This window comes from Apteryx rowi, unplaced genomic scaffold, assembly GCF_003343035.1.
Source record: "Apteryx rowi isolate R43461 unplaced genomic scaffold, aptRow1 scaffold_97, whole genome shotgun sequence".
NCBI classification, from domain to species: Eukaryota; Metazoa; Chordata; class Aves; order Apterygiformes; family Apterygidae; genus Apteryx; species Apteryx rowi.
Genome location: NW_020451282.1, coordinates 563,823 through 591,227, shown reverse-complemented (window position 1 = coordinate 591,227; position 27,405 = coordinate 563,823). Strand labels below are relative to the sequence as shown.

Genomic DNA, 27,405 nt, shown 5'->3' with positions numbered 1-27,405 from the left:
TTTCAACTGATTTTCAAAGTGTAATTATTCTTCGTTTACTTAAAAATTAGCATATTAATAAACCCCTTTATTCATATATGACCTGCATGAATAATCACTTTATCACCCCGAGATGAAGGTGTTGTACATGCCCAAAAAGTCATTCTTTAGAGCTGGGTTGTCAGTAGCATATTCAGGGAATCAGGAGAATGCATTGATTAGAAGGAATAAACTTGCAGGAAAACAGGATGCAAACACAAATAACAGAGGGCAGCAAATCTGCGAACTGCTCTACGCAAGGATCACCTATGCGGAGCAGTTAGCAGAGCCATCACATAAAACTTGCTCAAAAGGGAAGAATAAAGGATGGAATGAGGGAAAAAAGTTCTTCTTGAAGCCCACTCTTACAAGTTGATGCACAGCTAGATTATATTTAAAATTCTGCCACTTATTTGGTCAAACACAAATGAGTAGCTGTATTTCACATTTTTCATACAAATTATTTAATAATAAAGGAAACTGAAGGCCCATGTAGAAAATCCATGTGTAGAAAGTTCAGACAGTCATTTAATCCACCCTATAATAAAAATCTCTAAAATGAGACTTCTCCACCAATTTGTCTTTTTCAAGGTTTGCCTGGCAGACACTGAGCAAGAGCTTCAAATAAGATCTCAGAGAAAATAAAAATACTGGAGAGAGCAACTTTTCAAAGTTCTGGTTTGGTCTTCCGCCACAGGCAGCTGCAGGCTGTGATCCGATCTGCTACTCAGCATAGGGCAGAAAACCAGAATCATGAACTCTTCCCGGGATTTTGTTTTGTTTAATTTGGAAAGAATCTGGAAAGGTTTACTTTGAACTTAAGCATCAACCACAGAAACCCTCTCGTGTCCCTTGGCTCTTGACAGGACCGGCTGCTCTTTTACTCCCATGTGCATGCAGCAACCTGACCAGACCTCCAGACGTGTTCCCTTTTCATACTGCTCAAGGGATTGCCAGGGAAAAGTATAGTGTTGTTTATACCTCCCTCCTTGTCAGCTTTTATCTTATCTGGGAAGACAGGAAATTTGATAACATTTTGGCAAATTCATTAAATAGCTAGAAAGTTACTGTAAGAGTTGTGCAAATTTCCTGACTGGGGATTGAACAACACATAGATACCACTGGCCCTAAAAGGGAGATGCCAGAGGTTATTCCCCAAACTGGATCATTTAGGATCTCCGTATGCACATGCTACATGAAGCTAGACAAAGATATCTGAAGTCTGATAACTTATTCTTTTCAAACTTTCAACACCAAATAAATGGACTCTGGAAGCTTTGCTCATACGCTAGAAAGGCAAGGCACTTTCCACAACGTTTTAAGTAGGGTTTTTTCACTAGGACTCAGCGCTGACTTTATGCTCACTGACTCCATCGCTTCAACCAGAACAATTACACCAAGCCTGAACACTGACTATCAATCACACCCTGTCATTCTGAAGGGCACAGGCTGTGATGCTTTCTTGATGCAAGGCTGTTACAGAATTCAGTTATTTCTTCATTTTGAAGGCAAAACTCTTTAAAAAGACACAACTGCACGGTAGGGAATAGCTGAACCTATTACTCTTCATGAGAGCTGGACTGAAGTGTACAGAAGAAAGAGCAGAAACTCAGTAACCATATTCTTGTAAGAAAAATGATGAACTACGTCATTCTCAGGAACAGTATGATGCAAACTCAGTGAAGTCAACAGGAAGATTCTGACTGCTTTAATTTTATTAGAGTAATGAAATTTCTCTCTCCTGGAAGTTTAAAGAAAGATTTTCTTTCTTAAGAGTTGGCTTTACAAAAATTAGTTGTAGTATTATTAACCAGTGTATTATTTTGGGATTTTTTTTTAAAGAGCATGATTTCACTTTTTAAAAACAGAAGTGGCAACATTAACCTTGGTCTGGATAAAAAGCAACTATTCTTATGATTCCACTCTTCCCACACTAACCACTTGGAAGACAAAAAAATAGCACATCAATGCCCTCAAAAGGCTTATTAAGGTAAGGAAAGAATACCGCCTTCAACTCAGAGCAAAGAATTCGGAGTTCAGAAAGAGGATGGGGGCAAATCTCCTCACTCCTTTTGGATGGGGCATTAGCTGAGGGTACAGCAATGGATAAACTATATAACCTCTGCAGGGCTCAGCCTTACCTATATGGAAAAATGATAAACATACTCACCCAGCTCACAGGAGTGCCGTGAGGCACTGTAAGTTACTGCTTGCAAAATGTTTTTAGCTCATTGATGAAAAGTGCTGCAGAAACGCAAAATACTGTAATTTTGATCACTCTGCTAATAGCTGTTTGGGCAGTAGCACCTGCCACTTGAGGATCTGTTCTTCCAGCCAACAGCAATAAGTAATTGCTGCTGCTCTGAGCAACAGCAGGTAGCATTGCACAGAAACTGATTTTAGCACGAGTGCTGCTAGGCAACTGCAGACGGGCTTTGGGGTAAGAGCGTCTCATACAGGGAAATCATGCAGCGCAGCACACACGGGGTTCCCTTACTCAGGACATCAGCTTGGATAGCATTATTTAGAGCACACATACAAAACCTGTTCAAGCAGTGCCTCGGGGAATACCAGGATGTGTGTCAGCCTTCCCCAAAACGTGTGCGCGCACAAGCGTTTGTGGGTGTGAGAAGGGTCTTTGCAGGTAAGGTCTAAAAGGGCAACAGTGGGTCTAATCTCATCAGCTTTTCCTCCAAATTTTTCTCTTGGGGGTCACATTTGGAAGACTTACGCCTGATTCTGTTCTGTGTATACCAGTGAAATTCAGCTGACTTTGAACAGAATTGTTTCTGGATAGATTAGGGCCTAATCAAGATGTGTTAGTTGTTTTTCCAAAGGCAACGAGCATCTGCTACTCATTTGAGTTTGTATGTCAGACCTGCTCGTAAGTCTGGTTCCTGCAGAGGGTCACTTCCTTTCCGGTAGGGGTTATGATGGCAAGAAGAACAGTTTTGCTTTACTAATTCAAACAGGACATGAGAGACAGGGAACGGTCATTGGAAATGTTTGCCGTTCACGTCTCCTCCCCACTCTGACTATTACTAGAGAGGACAGGCTCAGGGCAGGACAACGTGGTGGTTGAATGTCTTCGCTTTCTGGTATTTGATTAACTGGCCAAACAAAAACAGATTTTGCCTAAAAGGTTCATGGTATTTCCCCATTACAGTCTCCTATCTGCAAAATGCAGGTCACTAACAGTTAAAATCCACTGCAAAACATTTTAATGGCGATAAGACTCAATACAGTTATGTGTTTTTTAATATATAGCACAGATACTTTGCTAATCATTGCTGCTACATTTAACTGGCTTACCTGGCATAATTTCTGTTATTACTACAAATAATAAAAATAATCTCTAAATGGAGGTTCGAAGGTTAGATAATTGATTATCCAATGTTGGAGCCAATGTTATACATTTATTTAGCTTCACCAAAATAGGGAAAAGGTAAACACTTTATACTAGCATGAACAGAATTTTAAATTATTTCCATTCCTCATTTTCATTAGAAAATATAATTCCTTCCCTCCACCCCTTTGAGAAACACTTAACGCTCACTGAAAAAAAGCAAAAATAAGACAACCCGTACCCACTCAGTTCTTAAAACTTACACAGTACATCAAGAAAGCACTTGCACAAAATTAAGACAAATCTTATCCAAGTGGAAGCCATGCTTGCACAAACATAAAAGTGAAACACATCTGAATAAATCTACAGTTATCACAGCACGGTTTTGCATTCCTGAACCTTACCTTTGAAGAAAGGGATGTAATGATGTCTGAATGTAGATGTAAGGCTTGGGTGTTGGGGCAGGGAGATGCAGCTACTGGTACCAAGAGTCTGAGTACCAGCTGGGGGCAACAGAGAGTAAGTGAAAATAGACTATTTAGTTCACTTACTGAAAGCCACAAATTACAATGCCATTCTCTTTTTCAGGAACATTTTCCTTCTGATGCTTGGAAAGCATACAGTTTATATTTAAGATTTTATCTTTCTCCAGTTATTCCTAAAATCATCACAGTGGCCATATTATGTGGTTGGCCAAGGGACAGACACAGTCAGAGAGAATCCTATAAAATGTTGATAATGTAATGCATCAGAAAATATTCCAGAAAAGGCACCACAAAGAGCATAGCTGCACTCAGGGGAAAATCTGCATATTCAAAAGCTGCAGGAGTGAATGATATATGCTCATAATGGATCTAACGAAATGAAATGGGCAGAGCCTGTTCTTTGATGAGAACTGTGCTACAAGTGGGTCCAGTTCTCACTGGCATCGGTGCGTACTGGAGGGATTTAGTTCACAGTGCACCAGGGCACTCAAGTGCATGGCTAACTTTAAGCATTTGAAGGAACGTCCTGAAGTTATTTGAGCTCTGAAAGTTAGACGTGTGATTAAGTACTTCGAAAAACTTTCTCAAAAGTCATTTTTATTTGTTTTCTTGCTTGTAATAACCTCCTGATAACACATATTTTGGAGGACTAACATTATAAAAATGTCAATTACAATGACTATCCTCTAAATTTTCATTAAAGTTGTAAAGCATTAGAATTAATCTGGAATTTATTTCCTATTTTCTCCTTGCTTTAATAGGGTGCAGCTAAGCTTCAGCATGACACAACTGCCAGATCTTCAGCAGAGACTAATCTTCCCTCTCTTCAACAGATCTTTGATACTCAATCTCATTTCCAGCTCATCAAAGACTTTATATAGTACAAATATTCATTTCCTGTAAAAACTGTTTCTGTTACCCACATAATTTGGAAAGATGAAGAACTCCCAATTTTCCAAACTCATTTATAATTCTAATGTACCCCTAATGAAATTAGAAGACACTGAGAAAATAACAGAAATTTTCTTTGTTTTCGCCCAGATGATGGAGTGGAGAAAAACTGGAATGAATTTTGAGCAATTTAGTTGGTTATTTCTAAGGACCAAAAAGTCCAAATATGAACTGGCCTTTGTATGGGGCACCCATGCCAAGTTCAAAAGGGGATGATTTCTTCTCTCTGTGCAACTGGAACACCAACACGGCTGCTACTACAGCCCAAAGCTGTAATAAACATTGCAGTAAGGTTCTCATCTAAAGGACTCTGGCCTTCAAAAACCAGCCAGTGAGTAGATTCACTAGCCATTCCTCCAGCTCTTACGCTATGGTGCAGAAAGCCACCATGGACTATAATCCTGCAGTACAACAAGGAATATGAAGTCACCCAAGCACCCTCGTGGCTTTGTGTGCACTCACTGCTACCATGCTGCATGATGTAAGAGCTGTGGTTTGACTGTGTAGTTTCAGGAAGGATGGGACCAGGATCAAGTCCTTTTTAGTCTATTACATTTTTTGTTTTCAGACACATCAAATTAAGTTTTCTAGATGCCTGTTTTTTTTTTTTCCTAGATGGTCACACCTGAAGTGACTTGTCTCCTCCTTTCCCATGTTACATTAAGCATAATGCTGTAAGGAACCGCTACTCCACTTAAACACTGTCTGTCAGTGTCTTCTCTACTTACAACATAAGAACAAATAGGAGGAAAATATAGAGAATAAATAAAGCTGCTTCTCAATTACCTGGTCTGCTGTAATGCTGAGGAGAATGGGATGTTGGAGTGTAGCGACCATAACCCAGAGAGCCAGCAGAACTAGGACTCGATGTCCTATACTGTTTGAAAGATCTATCATCTTGGTCACCCTGAGAGCAAGGGAGAAAAATATAAGTCATTATGAAAGAGAAATCACTTTCAAAACAGGCAGAATATGCCTGTTTCGGTGCCTTGTAGAGAGAACTCAATTCTGTTGTAACACTCCATGCAATCCCAACGAAATGAGGGCACTTTCAGCCATAACCACCTCCACTGTAGTATGATTCCAGGTGTTCTGGAACTGCCAAACATCAGAAAATGGTCATGTTAACTGGAAAGTCAACACATAAATGAATTCAAAATGACAATATTATTTAAAAAGAACAGGTCATTGTAAAAATGTTGTTTCAGCGCCATGCAATTCCCCACTCTCTTCCACCTTCTATAATGTTTTAACAAAAGTGGGTGGAAGATGAGACCAGGTAGCATGATTATGCTATGGTCACTTTGTATTTGTGTGAATGGCTACATAATACAGTACAATGATTACAGAAGACACAAAATCAGCACTCACTGGCTTGATTACATCACAGAATCTACTGTGCCTGCTGTATAAATTGCTTAGCATACCATACTACAAGTAAAACATGGTTATTATTAGTGAAGTAACTGATATAAACACTGATATACAGCATTAAAATTAATACTGCAGCATTGTGCAATGCAAGTCATGTAACCTACTTCCACAAAAAATTGACTTCAACTACTTAAAACTATGTACACCCATTAAAAACCCTTCATTCTCTGTTGCTAGTTAAATTATAAACGTAATTAGCATGTAGTGTCTTTTTAACAGGAAAACCATTAATGAATGAATTAGATGTGGAAATGACTTTATGGAAACTAGGTTCAAAACCAAACTCAATTATCTTGTTTCTTTTTATACAATTCAGAAATGGCTCGAGTGAAGTCCAAATTAGAACAAACCAGTGCAGCCTACAGACGCTCTCTAACAGAAAGTCAGACTCCAAAAAATGCTCCCCCCACTCTTCCGGTAGGAGTGAGTGAGGAACATGCTATCCCAGAGCAGGTGTTAGGAGCTTGTCATGACTCCTGGGACATCTTTAGGCGTCTGTGTGACTCCCACTGGACCGTTCATCATTTATACACATGGGAGATCCTACTTGGCTACATCATCACCTTCCAGATTCCAATCAGGGCAACTTAATTACATCCATCCATTCATCTTCAGATTCTTCCTGCCTGCAGTTTCCCTCTAGGCTGCACTGGGATTATCCTTGAACCTACAGAGATGTACAATGTTCTCCCAACCCAGTCATCAGCTCCTTTCCTCTGGCTCACATGTGCTCTATCCCCTTCATCTCACCCCAGACTCACTTAACTATGTTAAAAAAAATGGAAAAACAGTTTTGTATAGTGGTTAAGTGACATTATTGTTTAAATATCCATTTCAGAAGTCAGAAATTGTCCAAAAAAGGGAGAACAACTGATGTCTTCCGAAGCATGTAGCATTCTGTAGGCATTCTGCAACCAACTCCTCCAAGCCCTGTCTGAGATATTTCCATCCTTAAGTAGTCACATTATTTAGTAGCTATTCTAGCCCCTGTAAAAAGAGTTACAGGCAGTATAGCAATGTCTCTGGAAAGTCTTGTAATGTTATTTAAACACCATAAGACTGTCAGCTCATAAGAATGATTTATAAAGTGTCCACCTGCATGATACAGTGAAATTTTCTTCTAATAAAATCCATGCAACAAAACTGTTGACACAAATTGGCAGATGCTTGAGCACCTGATCATAGACTCTTTACAGAAAGGCAGCAAACATGGAAAAGCTGGATAACCTGGGAGAATTCATATGATGTGAATCACAGCTGCATCAAGCTCCATACCAGTGTCACTTCTGGAATTTAATACTATGACAGTTAGCTAATAGATAGCTAATTCAAAGGAAATTACACTTCTGAAACACCAAGATTTCACACTGATAATTTCAGACCATACTTTTTGTCTCTGTAAGGAACAGTCAGCCAAGTTCATGAAATCCAGTATTAAATACAGCATGCTTTTAGTTTTAAACTATCAAATAAATCACAATTCTATTGGTTAACTTCTCTTTTTTCACTCAATGCTAACAGTGCCAATTGGTGAATTGTAATCCTTAATGGAAACTCCCAACTTGTTGTTAGACCTAACTCTCCACTATTACCACTTTTTTTTAATACATTTCTGCTAAAATAAAATTGGGGTAACGAGCCAGGCCTCTAATATTCAATTGAGTTCATATTTGGGAAGGTATGTGAAATTCTTTCACTGCCTCTGAAGTGATACTGTTTGAAACAGAATTGACTGTTTTTGACCATTTATGTCCATCAAAATACACAAACATAAAAATTTAGATAGGTGCAAATGATTTAACAGTATGTGTGTACAAACAGTACAAATAGTTTAACTATTTGTGAAATTAAAAAAAAATTATAAAAAGGAAGAGAAAGCTATGCCAAGCATCAAAGTCAACTCATGCTGATAGCTTTAAATGTAAAAACAAAGTATGTTCCCAATGTAGTCTATTTAGTAGAGCTTGAAGAAGTGATCACAATACAACCTTTCTCTCAGGAAGCGGAAACATGGATGGCAGTGGCGACAGATGCATACAGATGACAATCCAGAAGCAGAGCATGTATTCAGCACAAGTAACACAATTTAAAACAGAAACGGCAAAACCCCATGCACTGTAGAGGCAAGAGGCAAGCTGCACGTTTCAGGCTCTGTTGCTTATCACTATGACCGGGTTTAATGCATCACGAAATGGGTCAGAATAGGAGAAGACAGGCACTGGGGATTACCTCAGTAGGTGTTGGAGAGAGCAACTGAGGTGACTGCAAACAGCAACACACAAAGTCACAAATTAGTGGTTAAAATTCATGCATGATGTTACTTGTGAGAACAACTGCTCTTAAAATATCAATATCCATGTATAACCCGATACCATTAAGAATAATACCTGTCAATTAAGCTAGGAGTATTTTCCTTTTTCTTTGCTTTTTAAACAAGATGATGAAGAGCAAGTTGTAAGCCCCTTCATATACAGCTTTTGCTGATTTTATTGCTATGAAACCCTGTGGTCAGGTCTGGCAAGTCCTGTACCAGAGAGAGCGCTGCTACTAGGAAAACTCACATTTAAAACAACTGCCTTAAAGACACAAGCCCTAGTTGAATCTGCCTTGAAGTTTCTCTAAAAACTGGATTAGAATTTTGTTGCTTGGGGCTGGATCTGTCTTAAGGAAAACAAAAACATCTGTACTATTTAATTTTTAATTAAATATTATGTAATTTGACAATTTGCTGTGCACTCATTTTCCTTTCAAAATTAAATGGTAAGTCTTGTTATTTGAGCATAAATCTACAGTAGTATCACTGAAACCACTGGAATTGCAGGTGTAGCTGGGATGCTGAAATTTGGAAGAGAGGCTACGTCGTTAACCCTGCCAATATCAAGGATATAAATATTTGGAGCTCCATGAAAATGCACGTTGGATTGAGTGTCACAGCCCAGACGCTCTTCTTGGTTTAAGCACCTAGAAACAGATGACTGACTCCCACTTTATTTTTTTTTAAGATATCACTGAGGTGTTGCCGACATGAATGCCCGCGTTGGCAGACCTACCTGAGCCAGCTTTGAACTAGCGGCACTAATCTGGGGGAAGAGCAGATGCAGTACAAACCTGGGTGCAGGCTTTAAAATGTACTCAAGCGTGAAGGCAGAAAACTGGGTAGTCAAGCTGGTATCTTAATCATTACTGTTAACTAAGGTATCTAGCTGAAAGCTTGCTCAAATATATCTACATGCTAACAACGGCGGCTGCAGTGGACATACATTTCTGGGCCTCACTTGGAAGAAACCAAGCAAATAGCTGCCTTCGGGCAGAGCTCCGGGCTGCTGCTCTGAAGTGAGCAAAGGTATCTCTGGCAGCCCCACGGGAAAAAGGTCTGCTTTATGATGTGGTCTTTTTTATATTCTGTTAAGGAACACATCTTCTGAAAAGGGTAATGACCCCAGTTGTCCCAATAAACTCCTGCAGCAGGCTAACCACTGGGCTACGGAGTAAAAGCAGGGGACAGCAGCAGTACGCTCTTCACTGTGGTTTATTTTGGTTGGTTGGTTGGTGTTTTTAAAGCTGAGCTGCAGCTACCTTGTATCCCGTTCCTGAAATTGCGGTGCTGAGGCTTCCCAAGCGCATGGTCACGGCACCCCAGCAGAAGCGCGGGCCACCACGGCGCCGGGCGGTTTCAGCGCACCGCTGGGTGCTGGGGCTTGCTGCCGCCCCGGTGTCCGCGCCAGCCTTCGAGTGAGTGTGCGGAGCCGGATCATGCGCGGGGCCCTGGCGAAACTGCAGCCCGGGGGCCTGCGCGGCCCCACGGACACCCACGCCGGCACAGGCAAGGGAACGCTCCCGTCAGTGACAGCGCAGGCTTCTGCCGGTTAAGAGTGGTGGCGTAGCTGTGCCCTTGAGCACGCATGACCACTCAGCCTTCCCAGGATTTCGGCAGAAGGCTGCCCAGTACCTGCATCTCCGTCAAGTTGAGATGCAAATGGACAGGCAAGCGGGGGCACAAATATTACCCGCACCCAGGAATTTCGACGTAAAAAGCAAGCGCTAATACTACATAGGTTCAAGGCTAGGCAGCCGCTAAGTGGAGGCTTTCAGTTTTGTGAATTCAGAAACCTAAATACCATTTAAATCCTTTACCAGATACAATCTTAATTCTTTTACTATTCATTGTAACGGAGCTACTTTGGTTCAGCGCTGTACAGAGAGGATTTGGAAGCGAATCGGCAAGACCTGACCTATGTGCGGCCCTTCACGTGAGAGTAGCTCTGCAGATTGTAGTGGAATTGATTACGGGTAAAATGCATGAGTCGTTGCAGGACTGGGGCTATTATAAATCCTATGGCTGTTATTTAAAATAGTTATTTCTACCCCCTATTTACATCTATAGAGAACAAAGCAGACTTCCATTCTAGACAGTGTATATCTTACTAATACATCTAAAATATCTGACAGATTTTAATCTGAAAAAGTGTCTAGAATTATAAAAGAAATCAGAAACTGAAACAAAAGCTTAGGGAAGAAAGGCTAACTTGCACAACAGGTGTTATATTCAAGCATGTTTCACATAAAACAGAATTAGTATTAAATAAGATTATGTTAAACTAGATTTCATTAGCACAAACTGCATAACATCAGCTCTGCACATGAAAAGGGTGAAATGCAGGCATGACATGAGAATGAACTTCAAAAAGGGACAGTTGAAAGAAATTTGTGCATAGAGAAGTGATACCCTTGTTGTTTTACCAAAATAACATAGTACACTTAAAAAAAGCATGAAAGACATTTGGCTTGGTTTCTGATTTTTGCATTATAATTAGCAATGGTTCCTGTTTTTTACCACATGCATGTACAACTCCTCTCATAGAAAAACGTATTCTCATTACATGTCATCTGTTTAAAAAACGATCACAGAAAGCAATGCATCAATTTCCATGAACTAAAAGCGAAAGGTACACCACACTTGTTTGTTGAAAGGCTAAAATGCCTTGTGAATGAATGGATGTCATGACTCAATTAAGTGAATTTGTGAAAGAATTTTTTTGAAATTATGCACATTTAAGAGTGTTCAGCAGCATGTTTAATAATCATAAAATTTCAAATTCACAGCAAAAAAAATACCCATGTTTCAGTACCTCCCCATAACTATGCCTGTCATCTGAAGAATAACTGATATATGGAGAATAGGAGATCATATCTGGGCGGTCAATGTTATAGATGGCTTTATTTTTAGGAAGAGCAGCCAAATCCCTGTAGTCAAGAATTTCATCTCCAAGCTTTGCCTAAGAAAAGGAGGAAAGAAAGCAGTGAGGATAAGAAAGAATATGATCAGGATGCAATCAGAAAAGGACAGTTATATGCTGGTAGAAAAGTCAATCATCATATTAATAAACCACCTCTTCTATTTGTGAGAATTTAAATATCTTATGTTTACAACACAATTCAAAATATTACTGTTGTTTTCTTTTTATATACTGGTGTTTTCTATTTTGTCACTCACATTTAGCTAATACAAATAGTGTAGTATTATTGTAGTTCCTTTGGTTATATCCTACTTACTGCTAGCTGTACAAAGAGACACATGGGAAAAATACTGCAGTCTTTTTCAGGCTAAATGCCCTTCATTTTAAAGCGGTTTTGGTGTGCAGGGTTCCCCTACCACAGGCTGTAGCGAATAATCAAAAATGTATTTCCAGCGTATACCGTCTAGATGCTGAAAAACATCATGCAGGTCTTTAATTCTTTCCATTCAGCTGAATCCCATGGCTTCACCTCCTTTTCTGACTATTTCTAAGTAGCCCTTAATTGCTGGTCATAAAACCAGCAGATGATGGATTTGTACCGTGGTGCATTAGTTCAGAAGATCACAGATCCTTTCATGAGAGTCACACAGCCAACAGAGGGAAGAGTGCTCTCCCGCACAGTTGTTTCCCTCCCTGTTCTTCTTGCTGCCCTTATTCCGAAAGACCAACTCTCAAACCACACGTTTTCACAGTTAGGATAATGATAATGTGCACTAAAAATGTATCCAGCATTACTGGCCTTGTAGATATCATGCCGAGTTGACAGGGAGAAACAGGCAGCAGAATTGTCTTATTCCCAGTTCAAGCTTTGCAGAATACTAAGTTCTTTCTTGGCAGCAAAACAGTGAATAGAGAGTAGTGAATCTCACCATTCTCTGAGAGTGTCAGTATTTTCTGCTGTAAAACTGTAATGTTCTCCACGTGCAAAAAGAAAGTATCCAGGAGTAAAGCAATATTTGTGCAGTGCTTATATTTTTTCATAATATGAGATAAGTAAAGCTCAACAGACTTTCCAGGGAAGTGTTCTGACCTAGTGAAATACACAGCAGAACTTTTCATTTATCCCTTTTTCTAAAACAGTGTATGAATTTGTGTAAAAGTAATGCCAATTAGCAACATGGGAAGGAGGAAGATTCCTCCTAATCACTGAAGTGGGAACAAAGCCGCCATAACCATCACACATTCTCACCTAAAAAACTAATGAAAAAATGTGTTTTAATCAAATATCTGATTCTTTAAGATGACACAGCGATCTAAAAATCTCACCTTCCTTGCAGCTACTTTAGCTAAAGAGCAATGAAATAGCTCCCTAGTGGAAATAGCTCCTTCCCAGCATAGGCGCTGTGGCAGGCAGCCACAAATGCCTTTTGAGCAGCCAGTTGCCGCCTCTGACACAGGGACAGGCCATTCAAAGATCAGGAGAGTCTGTCTGTTGGGACTTTGGACAGTGTTGTAGCCTTCGCCAAGGAGGCTGTGATCATTTTTTAAGGTAACTAAGATTGTGGAAATTATGTTAGTGAACCTAAAGAAGCTCAGGGTTGAACTTCTATATGCAAGTGTGAATTAGTCATTTTAGCCCCTGTCTCTCCAGCTACATGGAATTCTTCAACCACAGACTTCAGAACTGCTAGTGGCAAAAGTTATCGATTTATATAATTCCTTTCAGTTTAAACATCCAAACATAGGCAAAATTGGATGAAAAAAACACCTTCATTTCTAAACACTCCATTCAGCCTACATTATTTTTCATTTTATTTGTTTTACCTACTTTCAAATAGATGAGTGGTATTTAAATACTCTGGAGAAGACTCCAATTACAGCAAAGAGGCTTAAAATCATTTTGTCAATAATCCAGTGTTTGGGTTCTGTTAAAATCATGCTCTAAGTTTAGAATATCTGTTTCATTTGGAATATGTGATGTTACAATTGTATAATTGCAAATATGATCCTGTACAACAGTATATTGTGATTTCTATGCCTAGTATGAGGATATACAACACAGCTATGTGACCTAAACTAAACTTTCCAGTTAGATACATCTCTGTAGAGAGCTCCTAATTCTCTCTTGGTAAAATTTGGCTAAGTATAAAGAAAGACTTTTATTTAAGCCCCATTTAATAGCATAATGTAGGAATTAACTGTTTTTTAAGTGGTATTTAGGGCCTCTGAGGGGGTGTCTGCACTGCAGTGAATTCCAGGCTGGATACAATCCAGCCAGAACTGCAGCTAATGAAAAGATGCCCATTAACTTCAAAGGGCATTGGCTTGAGCCCCCTTCCAGTGCAAGAAGACACCAAAGTCTGATATCAGCAGAAGGAGAAAGAGAGAGGTATGGCTTTAGTAAACGGACTGTGTGAACCACATACAGGCTGAGTCAAAACATGCTTTCTTCAGCTTTCCCTAGCTGAGCACTAAAGCACAACCCAGAAACATGCCGCCTGTGAGACCACCACGTTGTTCCCAACATTTGTCCTGCTCTGATTTGACACCTTTGAAAGTACGAGTACCACGAATTCATGGTTCCTGCACTTTAGTTGTTTTCTCTATATTGTTTTGTCCAATATGACACTTTAAAGAGCTCCCCAGCTGTTAAGGTACAGTTTCACTGCTGGTTTAATAATCCAAATCCATGCTACTGCTGAAATGGCTGTCCTGTGTGCACCTTCCCTCTCCGCTGTTCCCACCTCTAGTATTACATTGACATTAAAGCCAGTTGGACAGCTGGATCTTTTTTTGCCTCTCTGGTTCATTGGAGGTTTTCTCCTGGGTTATTTTCTAGCTGAATCTGGTCTCAAATCTGACTGATCATACTCCTGTGTACCCACTAGCCCTAGCACCTAAGAGAAGGCAAGAACACATGGCTGGGAGGGACAGGACCACATGTGGGCAGGACCTTTCTTTCAGTGACAGCATGAATTTAGATTCAGCTACACCAATCATGAAAGTGCACCTGAGCTGAATCTGGAACACGTCTATATGTCTAACACTCCTATAATCAAAGACAGATGAAAAAGATAGCCGAAGAATCATGTTCATAATACAAAAGTCTAATAACATGTTTTTAATTCTCTTTCCTTTCCCCTTCCTGAAAGTTAAAATGGGATTTAATCAATCTCACAGCTTACTGACAATTAAGCAGTCATAGAAGAGACAGATATAGCAAGAACTCACACGCCTCTGGGGAATCTTTTTTCCTAATTGACTCATATTTGCTAGAGAACTTTATTCTTTCACAGTCCCAGCTGCCTCTAAAGAAGTATATTACAATAACAAACATTAGAATTGTGTGCTGATTTAATGATATCCTTTGAAAAAACAGAAAAAGAAAATGGAGTTTTGTCCTTGACTGTAAGCAGCCTGTGAAGCATATTTAAAGAAGTAATCACAAACGTCAAGAAAAACAGAACGATTAGATAAATGCCACATAAATCTTAGAAGAATGCTCATGCTTATAAAAACATTAAAATGGCACGTGGCTGGAGAAATAGAGACCATCTGGCCAAAGAAAATGCTTACATGATAACAGTCTGTTAGCACAATGACTTGTTTTCATAGTAGTTGTGGCAATGACCTTTTTTTACTGGGCATATGCCCCTGCCACCCACCAGCATGGACTTTTACTGGAAGGAGTACCTAGAAATACTGACGAGCATTTATTTAAGGGGCAGTTCCCACAGTTCTAGCTCAGGCTTACTCAGACAAAGAGTATATTGAGTTTAAAAGAAATTTTATCTGAAGAGAAAAAAGACAAATTTGACTCCAAGGCACTGTTCTGCTTGTCTCAGTGTAGTAAATAAAAGCCCTTAATCTTAGTATAACAACCCCTCCAGCAGTTTTCTCTGCGTATGGTACTGTTTGACGAGAACGACTTGCCTTCCTGAGGGATACCGGATAGGACAAAGAGAATAGTCATGGCAATACTGAAGCACTCAAAGAGACATTTGCATGGAGCATGTCATATCTGTGGATATTTTTTACCTATTCAGGTTATGACCTTAAGAATTTACCCATGAGCATTATCTACAGCAAGTACTCTAAGTGAGATATACCTGGTATTGAAAATATATTCAACAACAGTTTTTATCATATTTGTTCAGTTATTTAAAAGTCTCTCTCTGACCTTCCCAGAGCTAGCATTTCTTAGACCAGAAACAAGGGTCCTCTGAAGTTAGGGGCTGAAATTTGTCAAGGCCTGAATCCTGTAATTACAGACATGAGTGTTTTCATAAGCAACCAAATGCAGACTCAGGGGCTAGATTTAGACAAGGAGCGTTCAAATCTAAGCCTGTAATCTACCTGTGGGCTGCACTGTTTACTTAAACTTTTCTTTTTAGAAAACATTGTAGTATTCCGTATGCTTTGGTGTAAACCAGCTATAGTGGTAAGTGGTAAGTGCTAGACTACAAAAAATCAGGAGAAACTGCCAATGTCTTATTATGTTCAAAGCAGTATTCAAACATTTAAAATGCAAGATTTCATTTTAGAGGAACCATCAACTACAATGGTTTGGAGATGCTAAATTTCCATATAACATGCTGAACTGTAGGAAGAAGCATGAATTTTTTCCCCATCTCAGAGAATGAATTTCACAGTGGAATACTTACATAGATCACACGGCTTGGGGAACCCGACGTACTTGAAGCAGGTACAGAAATAATACTCTCAGAGGAAGTCCTAGTTTCCTACAGCAGGAGAAGAGAAACAGAAAAAAAAAATGCGAAAGAACAGAAAAAGAAATGAGAAAAAAGAGGAAAAGAGAAAGAAAAGAGAAAAAAAATAAAATGTATCTGTTGCATCAAAAATATTATACAAGACGTTTCATTTAATGTAATGTTTACCACTCAAAACTGGCAAATTACAGCAAGCTCAAAACATAAATACATATCAAAGACTGTAGTCAATAAAATTCACATTTTGTAAATGGAAAAAAGATTTTATGCATTACTTTCTTTTCCCCTCCCTGCAGAGTGAAACGGGCTGTGCTAACAGCACAGCCTTGGGGATTAGTAGTGACAGTTTAGGTTACAGCAGCTCTGAATCTGGGGTCACAGGATGGTATGGTGGCAACATGTTTACTCTGTGGTTATGATGTCAAACCTATCTATTCTGCTTCTGGGATGTCTCATGGCACTGTGTCACTCACTCTTAGCAAACAGCATGCAGAACATCCTCAATAAATCATATAGATACCAAGGAGGTTAGCTTTTCCCTCTCTCATTGTAAGAGTACTTGATTAATTTTAATGCTCAGCTGTTTTTGCTCTGTTTTCAATCATTCTGGCATTCAGAGTGACAGAATTTTATTGCTTTCTTTTGGTAGGTTCCTTTATGGTGAAAAATATAATTACTTTTAAATAGCAAAAAAGGGCTGCAAGACACAATGGTATTAACCACATGTGAACAGACCTGACATTTGTAATTGAAGTTTAAACAAATTTTACTTTGAAATCACTTTTTTTATACTCTCTTTTATTCAGATATGCTAGCTCATCACAAAATATTCTTTTCCATCTATGGAAAAATCTGTCCTTGGCTGCAAACAAGCACATATTTTGCTATGCGTTCACAGTCACAGAAGTCATTTACTGTCTCACTAAAGGCAGGCACTTCTCACTGGGAGGCTACAATTGTTCAAATCCTTAAAAGGATTTTAGCATTACCAAGCTGTCAGCTCAAGGTAGCATCTTGCCTACTACTTCAGTCTTGAAATACTTGCTAGCTATTAGAAGCAATATGTGAATATAGCTCATCTCAGAGGTGTCTGTATGAGGGCATTAACATAATCTGAAAAAAGACCCATATTTCATCACCTATTGATGAAGAACTTTAAAATGAATGTTTAACATGGGAATCCTTTACCAAACAGAGACTGAATGGTAGCTTTATATTTTAGTATTTAAAGAGACAGTTATTATGTTAATTGTACTTGTTAAATGTTTTCACAGGGAATGGAAAACGCTAATTTAGAAACAGCAAGGAAGAATGGCTGAAAGTAAAAATTCTGAAAGTCAGAGAAAAAAATAATTATTCTTCATCACAGTACTGTACTGTGTTAGCAGAAGGATCAAACTCAGTGATCACAACAATCCTTTCACCAACCTTCATTAATACAAATAGTCCTGTGGACTTCTGTGGGACAAGTATCCAATATAAGGGAATAGCCCAATTTTCTTTAGCTTTTTTTTCCCCCTACAGTCACTGTCTTATCACAACTTTTTCCCCTTCCACTCCAGCTCCAAAGTTTTGGACTGTGCTGCCACTTATTCCTTCTGCCTTTAACATCTATTTCAATCACACACTGTGCATTTATCTATATAGAGAGATATAAAACTTTTGGAAACAATACTCTGCAAAAGATTGACCAGCAAATTGCTCAGTCAGTACATCCGATTTTCAATTTTACTAGATACATTGAAAAGTCTGCTACTACCCTCTTTAAAGCAGCATCCTTCTCATTTCTTTCACTAATGAGAGTAAAGACCAAAAAAAAGAAGAGAGGAAAACCCCAAAGAAAATTAAAAAAGAGCTAGACTTGGAAAAATGCTTTGAGCTCCATTCTGGTTTTGTTACTCAGGCAAAGCTGCCCCTGACTTTCAGATACAGCTGTCTTCCTCTCTGCTTGGAAGGGGCAGGCTCCCAGTGGCTCGGGAGAGATTTGTCATAAATGAGTCAGCCTTTAAACAACATTTTCCACAGACGCTTTCTGTGCCTTTGTGGGGAAAAGGCAGTCAGTATGAACGCAGCACAACAGTTTCCACCGTCCTTCTTTGAAGGAGGAAAAAAAAAATTACTACATTTTCAGTAAAATACATGGGGTTTTAGCCTTGCAATTTCAGTTACTCAGCCAGAGTAAAATCCTCAGGAAGCCTGAAATGCTGCATAATATTATTAGACTGAATCAACAGCACTTATTAAACCAAAGTATTTTGACAATTTTAAATACACTTATTCTTTTTTATACTGAAACACCGCTTACTTGATATTCAGAGCTTGCCATAACGCATATCAGAACAATCACTTCCCAAGCACATGGGTACAAAAAATATAGCCAACGTCCTCCAGGGTAAAGCCTAAAAAAAGGTTTTTTTTTCAACACTGCAATTTAGTCAAAGTTGCACTTGCTATCACGCCAGATTTGTAAACACTCTTTTTATAGCTGCGGCCTGCTGTTCTGACTTGTCCCGTGGGACCTGAGTACAACCCTTGATAAATCAAACCAAAGCTTCTTCAAACAAGGATACCACTTGGAGCATCAGAAAAGAGCAGAACTGAAAAGCCTCACGCTTGGCCTCTGCATTAAATGAGATAGTTGTATCTCAGTCCCGCCACTTCAGAGAGATCAATTCCCCGGCGACAGATTAATTCTTCATTTCCTAGGGGCAGCTTATTCATCCACTAACCCTGTAATCATTAAAGTTGCCAGAACTCCTTCCTCTCCCCTTGCACGCAGACAGACGCACAAATCATCCAATTTAAGGATGTACTTAAAGCCAGAGATTAAATTAAGGTGGGGATGGCTTGCCAAAATTTTAAAAACAAATAATAAAAAAGAAAGTCTAAGGAGAGACTTCAGTAAAAAACAAATAAAGTGAAAGTCCTCTGATCTTTCAAGAGCAGGGCCACATAAAAGGAGAAGAGGTCGTGCACTGATCACGTCATAATCAAGCAGAAGTTAAAAATTAACTTTTTTTCCTCTGTGACAGCTTATTCATATAACTCTTAGACCAGGATGCTCCTTAAGTCATAGCTTTAATCACTAAGTAAAACGCGGAACATAAAGTGTTCCATTAACCTACTAGATTTCTGTCATTTTAAATTTAAAATGATGGTAGGGAAAAAATTTCAAATCCTTTCTCCACAGCCCCCCCCTAAAAAAGGGATAGAGAATAATAAGACAATGGAAAAAAACTGGATAAAAATAAGGTATTTTTACCTTGTTTTTTTCTTCAGCCTTGGCAGCCTGTCTACAAACTGGATGCCAGATGGATGTACCTGAAAATTAAATTCAGAGTTCTGGTTAATTCAGTTCCCTAATAATTGGCTTTTATAGGATGCAGCACACTGACTGATTTCACTGGAGTCAGGATTTCATGGATACTTTCCAAGTTAAAAATGACAGTTTCTCAACATCAGTAAGCCTGGTCCCACATATTTTAAGGGCTAGGTGCATGTCAGAAAGCTACATGGACTTCAGTATGTGAAATAAACCTCAAAACCTAAGTCCTGGGAAACATTAAAAGTGACCTCTGGAGGTCCTTAACTCCAATGCCCTGCTCAGAGCAGGTCCCATCAGAGCAGGTGACCACGTCCTGGTAGTACCAAGTATCCCCAAGGATGGAGATCCCACAACCTCTCTGGGCAACCTGCTTTGGTGTTTGAGCAACCTTCTGGTAAAGTTTTTCTTCCTTATATCTAGTCAGAATTTCCCATGCTCTTATTCTCCATATTCTTGTAATGCTTTGGACCAGGTCATCCTAGCTAGCACACTGTGATGGAATGGAAGACAGTTAAGTCATTTAACGCTAGCTGAAAATCCAATCTTTTTTCTGAATCATTCACTGTACCAGTCTTGTACTATCCACCTGCTTGTCCAATGCAAATTAAATATTTAAGAACTGCATTATTTCAAGAAAAGACATACCCTAGAGAAAACAGGAAATACGTATAGACTGAACCAAGTCTATGCTGCAAATACGTACTGAATAGATGCTTATGGTACAGTAAATGTGATTTCAACTCCAGAGATATAAGTAAATGTAAGTGTGAGAAAGAAACTTAATAGTTTTGTACCAGTCACAAAGAAAAAAATCCTTTAGAAGTTGAATACAAATGTTCAATACTCAGACGGAAGTGGAATGTGCGTAACTATGAAAAATGAGACTTATCTGTTCATTTTAACAGTAAGAGAAACCTTTATGTTTATCCCAGTCTGATCTGGGATAAGACATGAGCTCAAGCATTTCTCCACATAGTTGAACAATTTCAGTGCAGAGCAACTTCTGCATGACTAAATGGGAAGCTGAGAACTTTTGTGTTATGAATATTTAATGTTTTCACTGGGTGGAGAGCACCAAGATTTATAGGAAATGCTTTGTTTTCACAGCAGTTTGATAGTTTTCTTCACCAGTGGATTTTGGAAAGGAGATAGAAACAGAAAGTCTATTTACCAGAAGACAGATGGAGATCATTAGATTTTATTTCACAAAAATAACTGAGATGAACCCAGACCCATGCAGTAAAAGATAATCTGTAAGTACAGACTGGACAAAATACATCTACTAAGTCACTGAATTTTTTAGGGGACTAAACTAGCAAAAAATGGCTTTACAGCACCTTTAAATTCAATGCTAATTCATGTTCAGATTGTGAGTGGGTCTGAGCTCTCCCATTTGAACCAACTGCCACATAAGCTGATGTAAAGCTTCCCACCGGTTTTAAACAGTATTTAGTTGGCTTTTTTGAATGACTACTTCTATATGTGGTCATGCAGAACTGTCTGGAAAACTTTTTCATACAGAAGAAAAAGTGTCATTGCACCCAATTGTCACCTGCTGTACAACCACTGAAGACTTGTTTTCTAGTAATGAACATGCAACACGTAAAGGTACTATGCACTAGCTTACTAAGAAGTGGAAGAAGAACAAGTTATAAAACCCTGAAATTTGACATTTTTAATTGTCTAAAATGTCTGGTCGGGCAGTCCAAACACCTAACCACAGATCTTTCAAGAAGATAACACTGGTTTCTGATGGCAGCTGCTCTTCATGTGAAGACAAAAAATGCACGATAGTAAGTTGGTATGAGTGTATCCCTGCAGCAGAAAGTAAAGCGAATACATGGATCCAAAATTAACAGGATCTGAGCATACTTTATGACTATTTGAACTAAAAATCAGCACAAAACCCAACAAATATCCATCTTTATAATGAATTGAACTTAACAGAAGATTCACTGCAACCCAGTTTTGGAGGTTTAAAAATCTAGAAACAAATTTGTAGTTCAATATCTTTTTTTAAAGCACTGATTTTCTGTGGGATTTCAGTACTGCTACACTACTTGGCAATTAGAAGAACCACAGCATTTTCTGGCTCCTGAGGGAGAATCCATGAGCGGAGACAAGGATCATTATGTCCTTTAATGAGATAGTTCTTGTTGTAAACCAAACTGACAATAAAATTGTCATTTTAAATAATACACTAAATTATAATTAGATCTTACTGAGACCACCGTTGTGTTTTAAATAAAGCCTAACTCTCTCTGCTTAAAGAATGAATTCAACGCACTATTTTAGAAAACTGTGGACAATTGCAAAAGTTATAATACAGATCTGGGCAAACATCTGATTTTAGGATAATACACCAACCTTGCAGAGAGACAACTACTGAGTCTCTCTTTACTGTCTTGCTTTGAAAACACACCATCAGTCAAAGGGGGAGTAAAAGCCTTCATTTTCTCTGGTGACTGACCCTATATTTAACTGTGTATACATCTTTTTTCTTTGATCAATTTAGTACAGCTAAAATTTGCTACATAAGAAATACATATTTTAGCTCATATCTGCACTAAATAATGTTTTTTCTCTTTGAATGAATTACACAGGGAATCTTTCTCTATAACCACTGAAATTCCCTGACAAGAAATACTTAATTTCTACTGTGCAAGATTATGGCTGCATAACATATAGACAGACTGTCTGGTAAGGACTTCAGCTTCCTGGCATCCTCTTTACCATGAGAGTCATTAGAGATGACTGAGGGGAATTCAGGCAAGGTGCTGCAGATTTCCTCTGGGCACCCAAGTGGGAAATGGGTCCAGCATCAGTCTCAGAGGTGCAACAGCTGCTACAGGAAACCTACTATCCCACACCTGTTAGTTTTCATCTGGACAATTTATCACTGCAGAAAAACACATTTTTTAGTAAATGGAAAATTTTATCATCTTCACTGTTAACTACTTCCACTTGAAGGAAATAACTTCTACCATTGATTCTTTCTTCCCATGATTCATACTTGCTATTAGATTTAAACAGGGAGGGAATTAATAATGAATTAGAAGCATCAAGGAGTTTTTTGGTTTTGCTTTTCCTTAGCTTACATATTCCTTCACTTTGTTTGTTTGTTATGAAATATGTCCAGAATGGCTCAGCCATGCTAGCAGGCATAGGCAAGAGGGCAATGCTGCTGAGCGTAACTTGTTTGGTTTTTTTACCTTGAAGATACATTTCTTCTCCTTCTGCAAACATCTGACTGCACCTGACACATCGTGCGCAAGTTGGGTGATAATGCTTTTCTCCTGCCTGTTTGGGGAAAAAAAATACAGATAATTAAGCTTAATGATCAATTTAGCAGATTTAGCATGAGAAATTTTCTTTCATTCTCTAGAATATGATTAATTAGAGTAAATTAGTTAATGCCAATTAGTTCAATAACTGACTAAAACCACAATGTTTATTTTGATCTTAGACACTTCACTTTTTAAAATGAAATTATGGTCTTGCCCGCAAAAAAAAAGTTAGTGAGCAATAGGTAAATCTGTGAATTTACAGAGTAGAAACTATTTCATACAGTGAGCACTGTTTTGCCAGTAAGCAATCATAATGTGCACCAAGTGCAAGGTAGCTTAGGACAGGGAAGTTGGGATGTCATGACCCTGAGCATGGATTCACAACTCACTGCATGCTCCTCAGGATCTCGCTATACAGACACTCTTAATGCACAGCAAGAACCAACCATCTTGTGCAAGGAATGATCTTCCCCACTTTGAAAGTGAAGTGTCTTGCAGGTGATGTGTGCTAAAGGGCTTCCAGGAGGTATCTGTGTGGTGTGGCTATAGCACTGTAAATTCAGATCTCACATTATCGATACTATGCACTAACTTCCTCATAAAAACAAACCAGTAGCTTTAGCAATGGCTCTGGCTCGTAATTTAATAGCACCCTTTTCATAGATTGGAATGAGAACAGGACTAAGCTCTAAATTTGCTCAAACAGGTTAGTAAATCATAAATTTTTATGAATTTAGATTTCTAGGTACCTTATATCCCTATTAATTTCAAGTGTTTTGCCATTGACTTCAGTGTGTTTTTCAAGAGAAATCTACCAGATATTAAGGAGTAAGGACTTTTTTATGTCAGAAAATTAATGTGCAACATGGAAAAAGTGAATTTGACCTTAAACTAATATAAGGAAAAAAAGTCAAGATTCTTGCAGCAAGGGATTTATGCAGGAGTCATGCAACAAACTTTTCAGTAGCTTGGCCAAAATCCAATTCTGTGGCTAACTGTGGGCAAACTTGTTAGCTCTGGTTCCCACTGGCAAGGACAGCAGCACCGCAAGTCAGTGTTGGCTTGAACCAGACAAAAATAGCATCCAGAGACCTATGGAACAGCTGAATTTTGGCATCTCCTTCCTCATCTTCAACCCCACATTTTTCCGTGCCAGACAGAATGGCCTATGGTTTTAGGCTTAAAGTCAACGCCACATCCATTATGAACAAAAGCTTGCAGACCAAGTATCCCTAAAGCTGTCTGATCCCAGCAGAAGTCCTGCTGGAGTTAAAAATCAGCATACTCATGTAGAACAACCTGTTTACCCAGAGGAGGCTGAAAGGGCTGTTAGGATATTGTATAATTTTAACAAATTATTATCAAGTATTGCCACACTATCTTCAGCATCTAAACATGGTCTCACGACATTGCACTGTAAATCCAACCTTCTTCTAACAGTCTGTGTGCCTCTGTCCTTAATATCAAAAAATATGTTATTGGCAAGAATCAATAAGATGATGTTAGAAATTTAACACTGTTACTACAGGGATAACTTGCCTGATTAGTTTTGGCTGACAGAATATCAAAGCCTTCAGAGAGATTTACACTTAAGAACGTAATCTGGGTCTGGGGGCTACTTTGCCATCCACAGTATCAAATACAGGAGTGTGATAAATTCAGGTTAAAGAAGCTCTGAGTTTTACTTCACCGGTGTTAGCTTGTTTCACCCCTGAAAACTTGTTGCTGTGTGTGTTATATCAGCAATAAGGATGAGCAACACATCACATTATAACTAACATTTTGAGAACAGCTTTGTTCCCGTTCACTCTTTGTTTTATGGTATCATTGGTGCAGACTGCTGAGTCTTCTGCAACTTTAGAAAAGGAAGATCTTCACTACTTAGTGTGAAGTATCAGACCTGAGGTTTAACGCTGTTGCCTGAGTGCAGGTTTTTAAGCACAGGTGAACATTTAACTACAATCAGACAAACCTAAATGTGCAATATCAAGTGAAAAGAAGCACCATTTCCCTTGGAAGACTGGTATTACATGGGCATTGCTAATACAATGCATAGTCTCAATAATTCAATTGATTTGGCCCAGTTCACACAATACCCAGGCTAAGAGTATCTAGGGGAATTCAATTATTCCTCTGCGAAAAGAAACTGTCAGAATGCATTCAGTGATAACCTGGATGCATCACAGAACAGAAGCTATTTCCCTAAATTTAACAGCACAACCAAATACATCATTTTAATTCACTGACCTGTGTAGTAACCAGTATCTAATTACTAGATGTAAAATGACAGAGAGAGATCTCTTTTTATAACTTAGATATACTTAGAACAGAAAAATCAGAGTAAAAAGGTGTAGCAATCCTTTTGCTCTGCCACTCACACTAATTTCAACAGATTTTTCAGGACTACCTCTGAATTAAAATAGGACATATTCTAATTTTTCAAATAACTCTAAGTGCTGATGGTGTTTTTTGTTTCCCCCTTTTCTCAGTTTATATTGTAGCCTTCTAACTGAAGCAGGGATGACAAGACATGGCAGATTCTTTAACCCTTGAAGTATTTAAAACAGATCACACTGTCTTTCTAAATGAGAGGCGACAGTTGAATCTCAGGTTATGGGCTTGATGCAGGAATTAACTAATATTATTCTCTAATATGGTTATACAATTTGATTAGATAGTCATGAATTATATTTAAACCATGGGACCTGGGACCATGGGACCTGGTAGTGTTAAATCTGAATATGCACCATAACCTCACCTGGGTACACATTAAGGTGGCTTTCATCTGTACCCATTTCTCCTCTCTCTTCAGACTATTTCAGAGGCTTCACCTCAGAGGTGAACAATCAGTTTCCAGCAGAACCCAGGAATTTTATAAGCTTTGGGCAGCAACTATTTAATGTTTTCAATTTAGCTGTAATGATGGCCTTGTTATTTTTTCTTTTCTTAGTTATATTGACGTGAGGGAGTTAAATGAAGCAAACAAATTCCTAACCATATGGTTACTTCTTCTTTGCACAGTTTGAAAGCTTAGTTTGACAGATTGTTGTCTCAGTGTTGCTTGTTTAATAAAATATCAACACACATACAGCACGGAAGAGGCAACATCCATCCCTGACAGATCTCCCACTGTTTCATGGAGCAGACTGCAAGAACCCCTCTCAATAGCCTACATTTGCTTTAAGACTGCACCTGGACTTTGTGCCTAGGCATCTTGATGTGAGGATAATATTCTTACAAAGGTCAATTTGAAGATACATTTTCAACTAATGTTTTCTTCAAATCTGAACAGCAAAGAGTGTCCTTGGTAACACAGTACACTACCAACATTTTAATTTCCCTTCAAATGACTGTACCAGCTTTCCATAATTGCTGAGTCAAAGTCTTGGTGTATAATTTCAAGACTGAGTCAAAACGGACCTTAAAACTCTGAGACAGACCGTTCTGAATCACTTCATTCCTTTAGCTACGAAGGACTGCTTGCAGAGGTAACACTCTTCTGTGCAGCAGGCAGGGCTTTCTGGGTCTGGTCAAAGCGCAGAACGGTCTCCCACAGGAGCCAAGAACCACTGAAAACTGCAGCACTTTCTGCTCTAAGCATGAGGTGCACTTCAGTGTTGCTATCTGTAATACAGCACATAGGAAAGTATACCCACACTTACTAAAAAAGGGACAAGAAGCTCTGCAGCAGTGTACATAAATTGCCTTTTTTCTCATTCCCCATACGTTCAGGGTTGAAGTAGATAGAAGAAAGAATGAACCTGGCATGACAAACATTAATCACACCACTTAATGCACAGTTTGAAGAGAGTAAGGGGAGCACTACTAGAGCCTGTACAGAACACAGAACAGTATAAACACTCAACGCTGGCCAAAACAGAATAATTCGTACTGGGAGGAATAACCTGAACTACTTAAAGCAGGGTTCTGCATTTACTGTCAGCACTCGTGATATTACATTATTGTAAACAGCTCAGTGAAAACCTCTGCTCAATCTCTGGCAGTGGCTGAAATAACCAACAAAGCAGTAGAATATACAGAAGATGATACATCTAATAATTCTGAAGCCATTACCATTGATGGTCTGGCCTGTCATGCGGTTGCTAAGAGTGCAATTGATGTCACTTTTCACTGCAGCTAATGAGTGACAACTGCTGGTGCATTGAAACAAGAGGGACTGAACCAGCATGGTCTAGAGCTCAAAGCATGAGCTAAAGCCCTGGGAAGAAGACTCAAGATTTCTGATGACAATGTCACCAGTGGATTATAAGCACATCAAATCTCACTGCATTATCCACTTAGTAAAGTGGTTAGTAAAAGGAAGAGAAAAAGCAAACACAATCATTTAATGTGTTAAATAATTAACAGAGACATGGTGGGATAGCTCGCATGACTGGAGTGCTGTCATGGATGGCTATGTGCTTTTTAGGAAAGACAGGCCAGGAAAGCGAGGTGGTGGAGTTGCTCTTTATGTGAGAGAGCAACTGGAATGTATTGAGCTGTGCCTAGGGGTGGCTGAAGAGCGAGTCGAGAGCTTATGGGTAAGGATTAAAGGGCACGCTAGCATGGGTGACACTGTTGTGGGTGTTTAC

At 38.9% G+C, this 27,405-nt stretch overlaps 1 protein-coding gene across 1 annotated transcript in view; it reads right to left on the bottom strand.

Annotated features, from left to right (window-relative positions):
* Positions 1 to 27,405, bottom strand: part of ABLIM2 (actin binding LIM protein family member 2) — a 121,402-nt gene that overhangs the window by 33,177 nt on the left and 60,820 nt on the right. The window contains exons 7-13 of the mRNA XM_026054822.1: positions 22,739 to 22,826; positions 19,464 to 19,522; positions 16,136 to 16,213; positions 11,364 to 11,510; positions 8,464 to 8,496; positions 5,587 to 5,707; positions 3,769 to 3,867 (exon numbers count right to left, since the gene is read on the bottom strand). Coding sequence (XP_025910607.1) covers positions 3,769 to 3,867; positions 5,587 to 5,707; positions 8,464 to 8,496; positions 11,364 to 11,510; positions 16,136 to 16,213; positions 19,464 to 19,522; positions 22,739 to 22,826 — 625 coding nt within the window. The remainder of the gene's footprint in view (positions 1 to 3,768; positions 3,868 to 5,586; positions 5,708 to 8,463; positions 8,497 to 11,363; positions 11,511 to 16,135; positions 16,214 to 19,463; positions 19,523 to 22,738; positions 22,827 to 27,405) is intronic.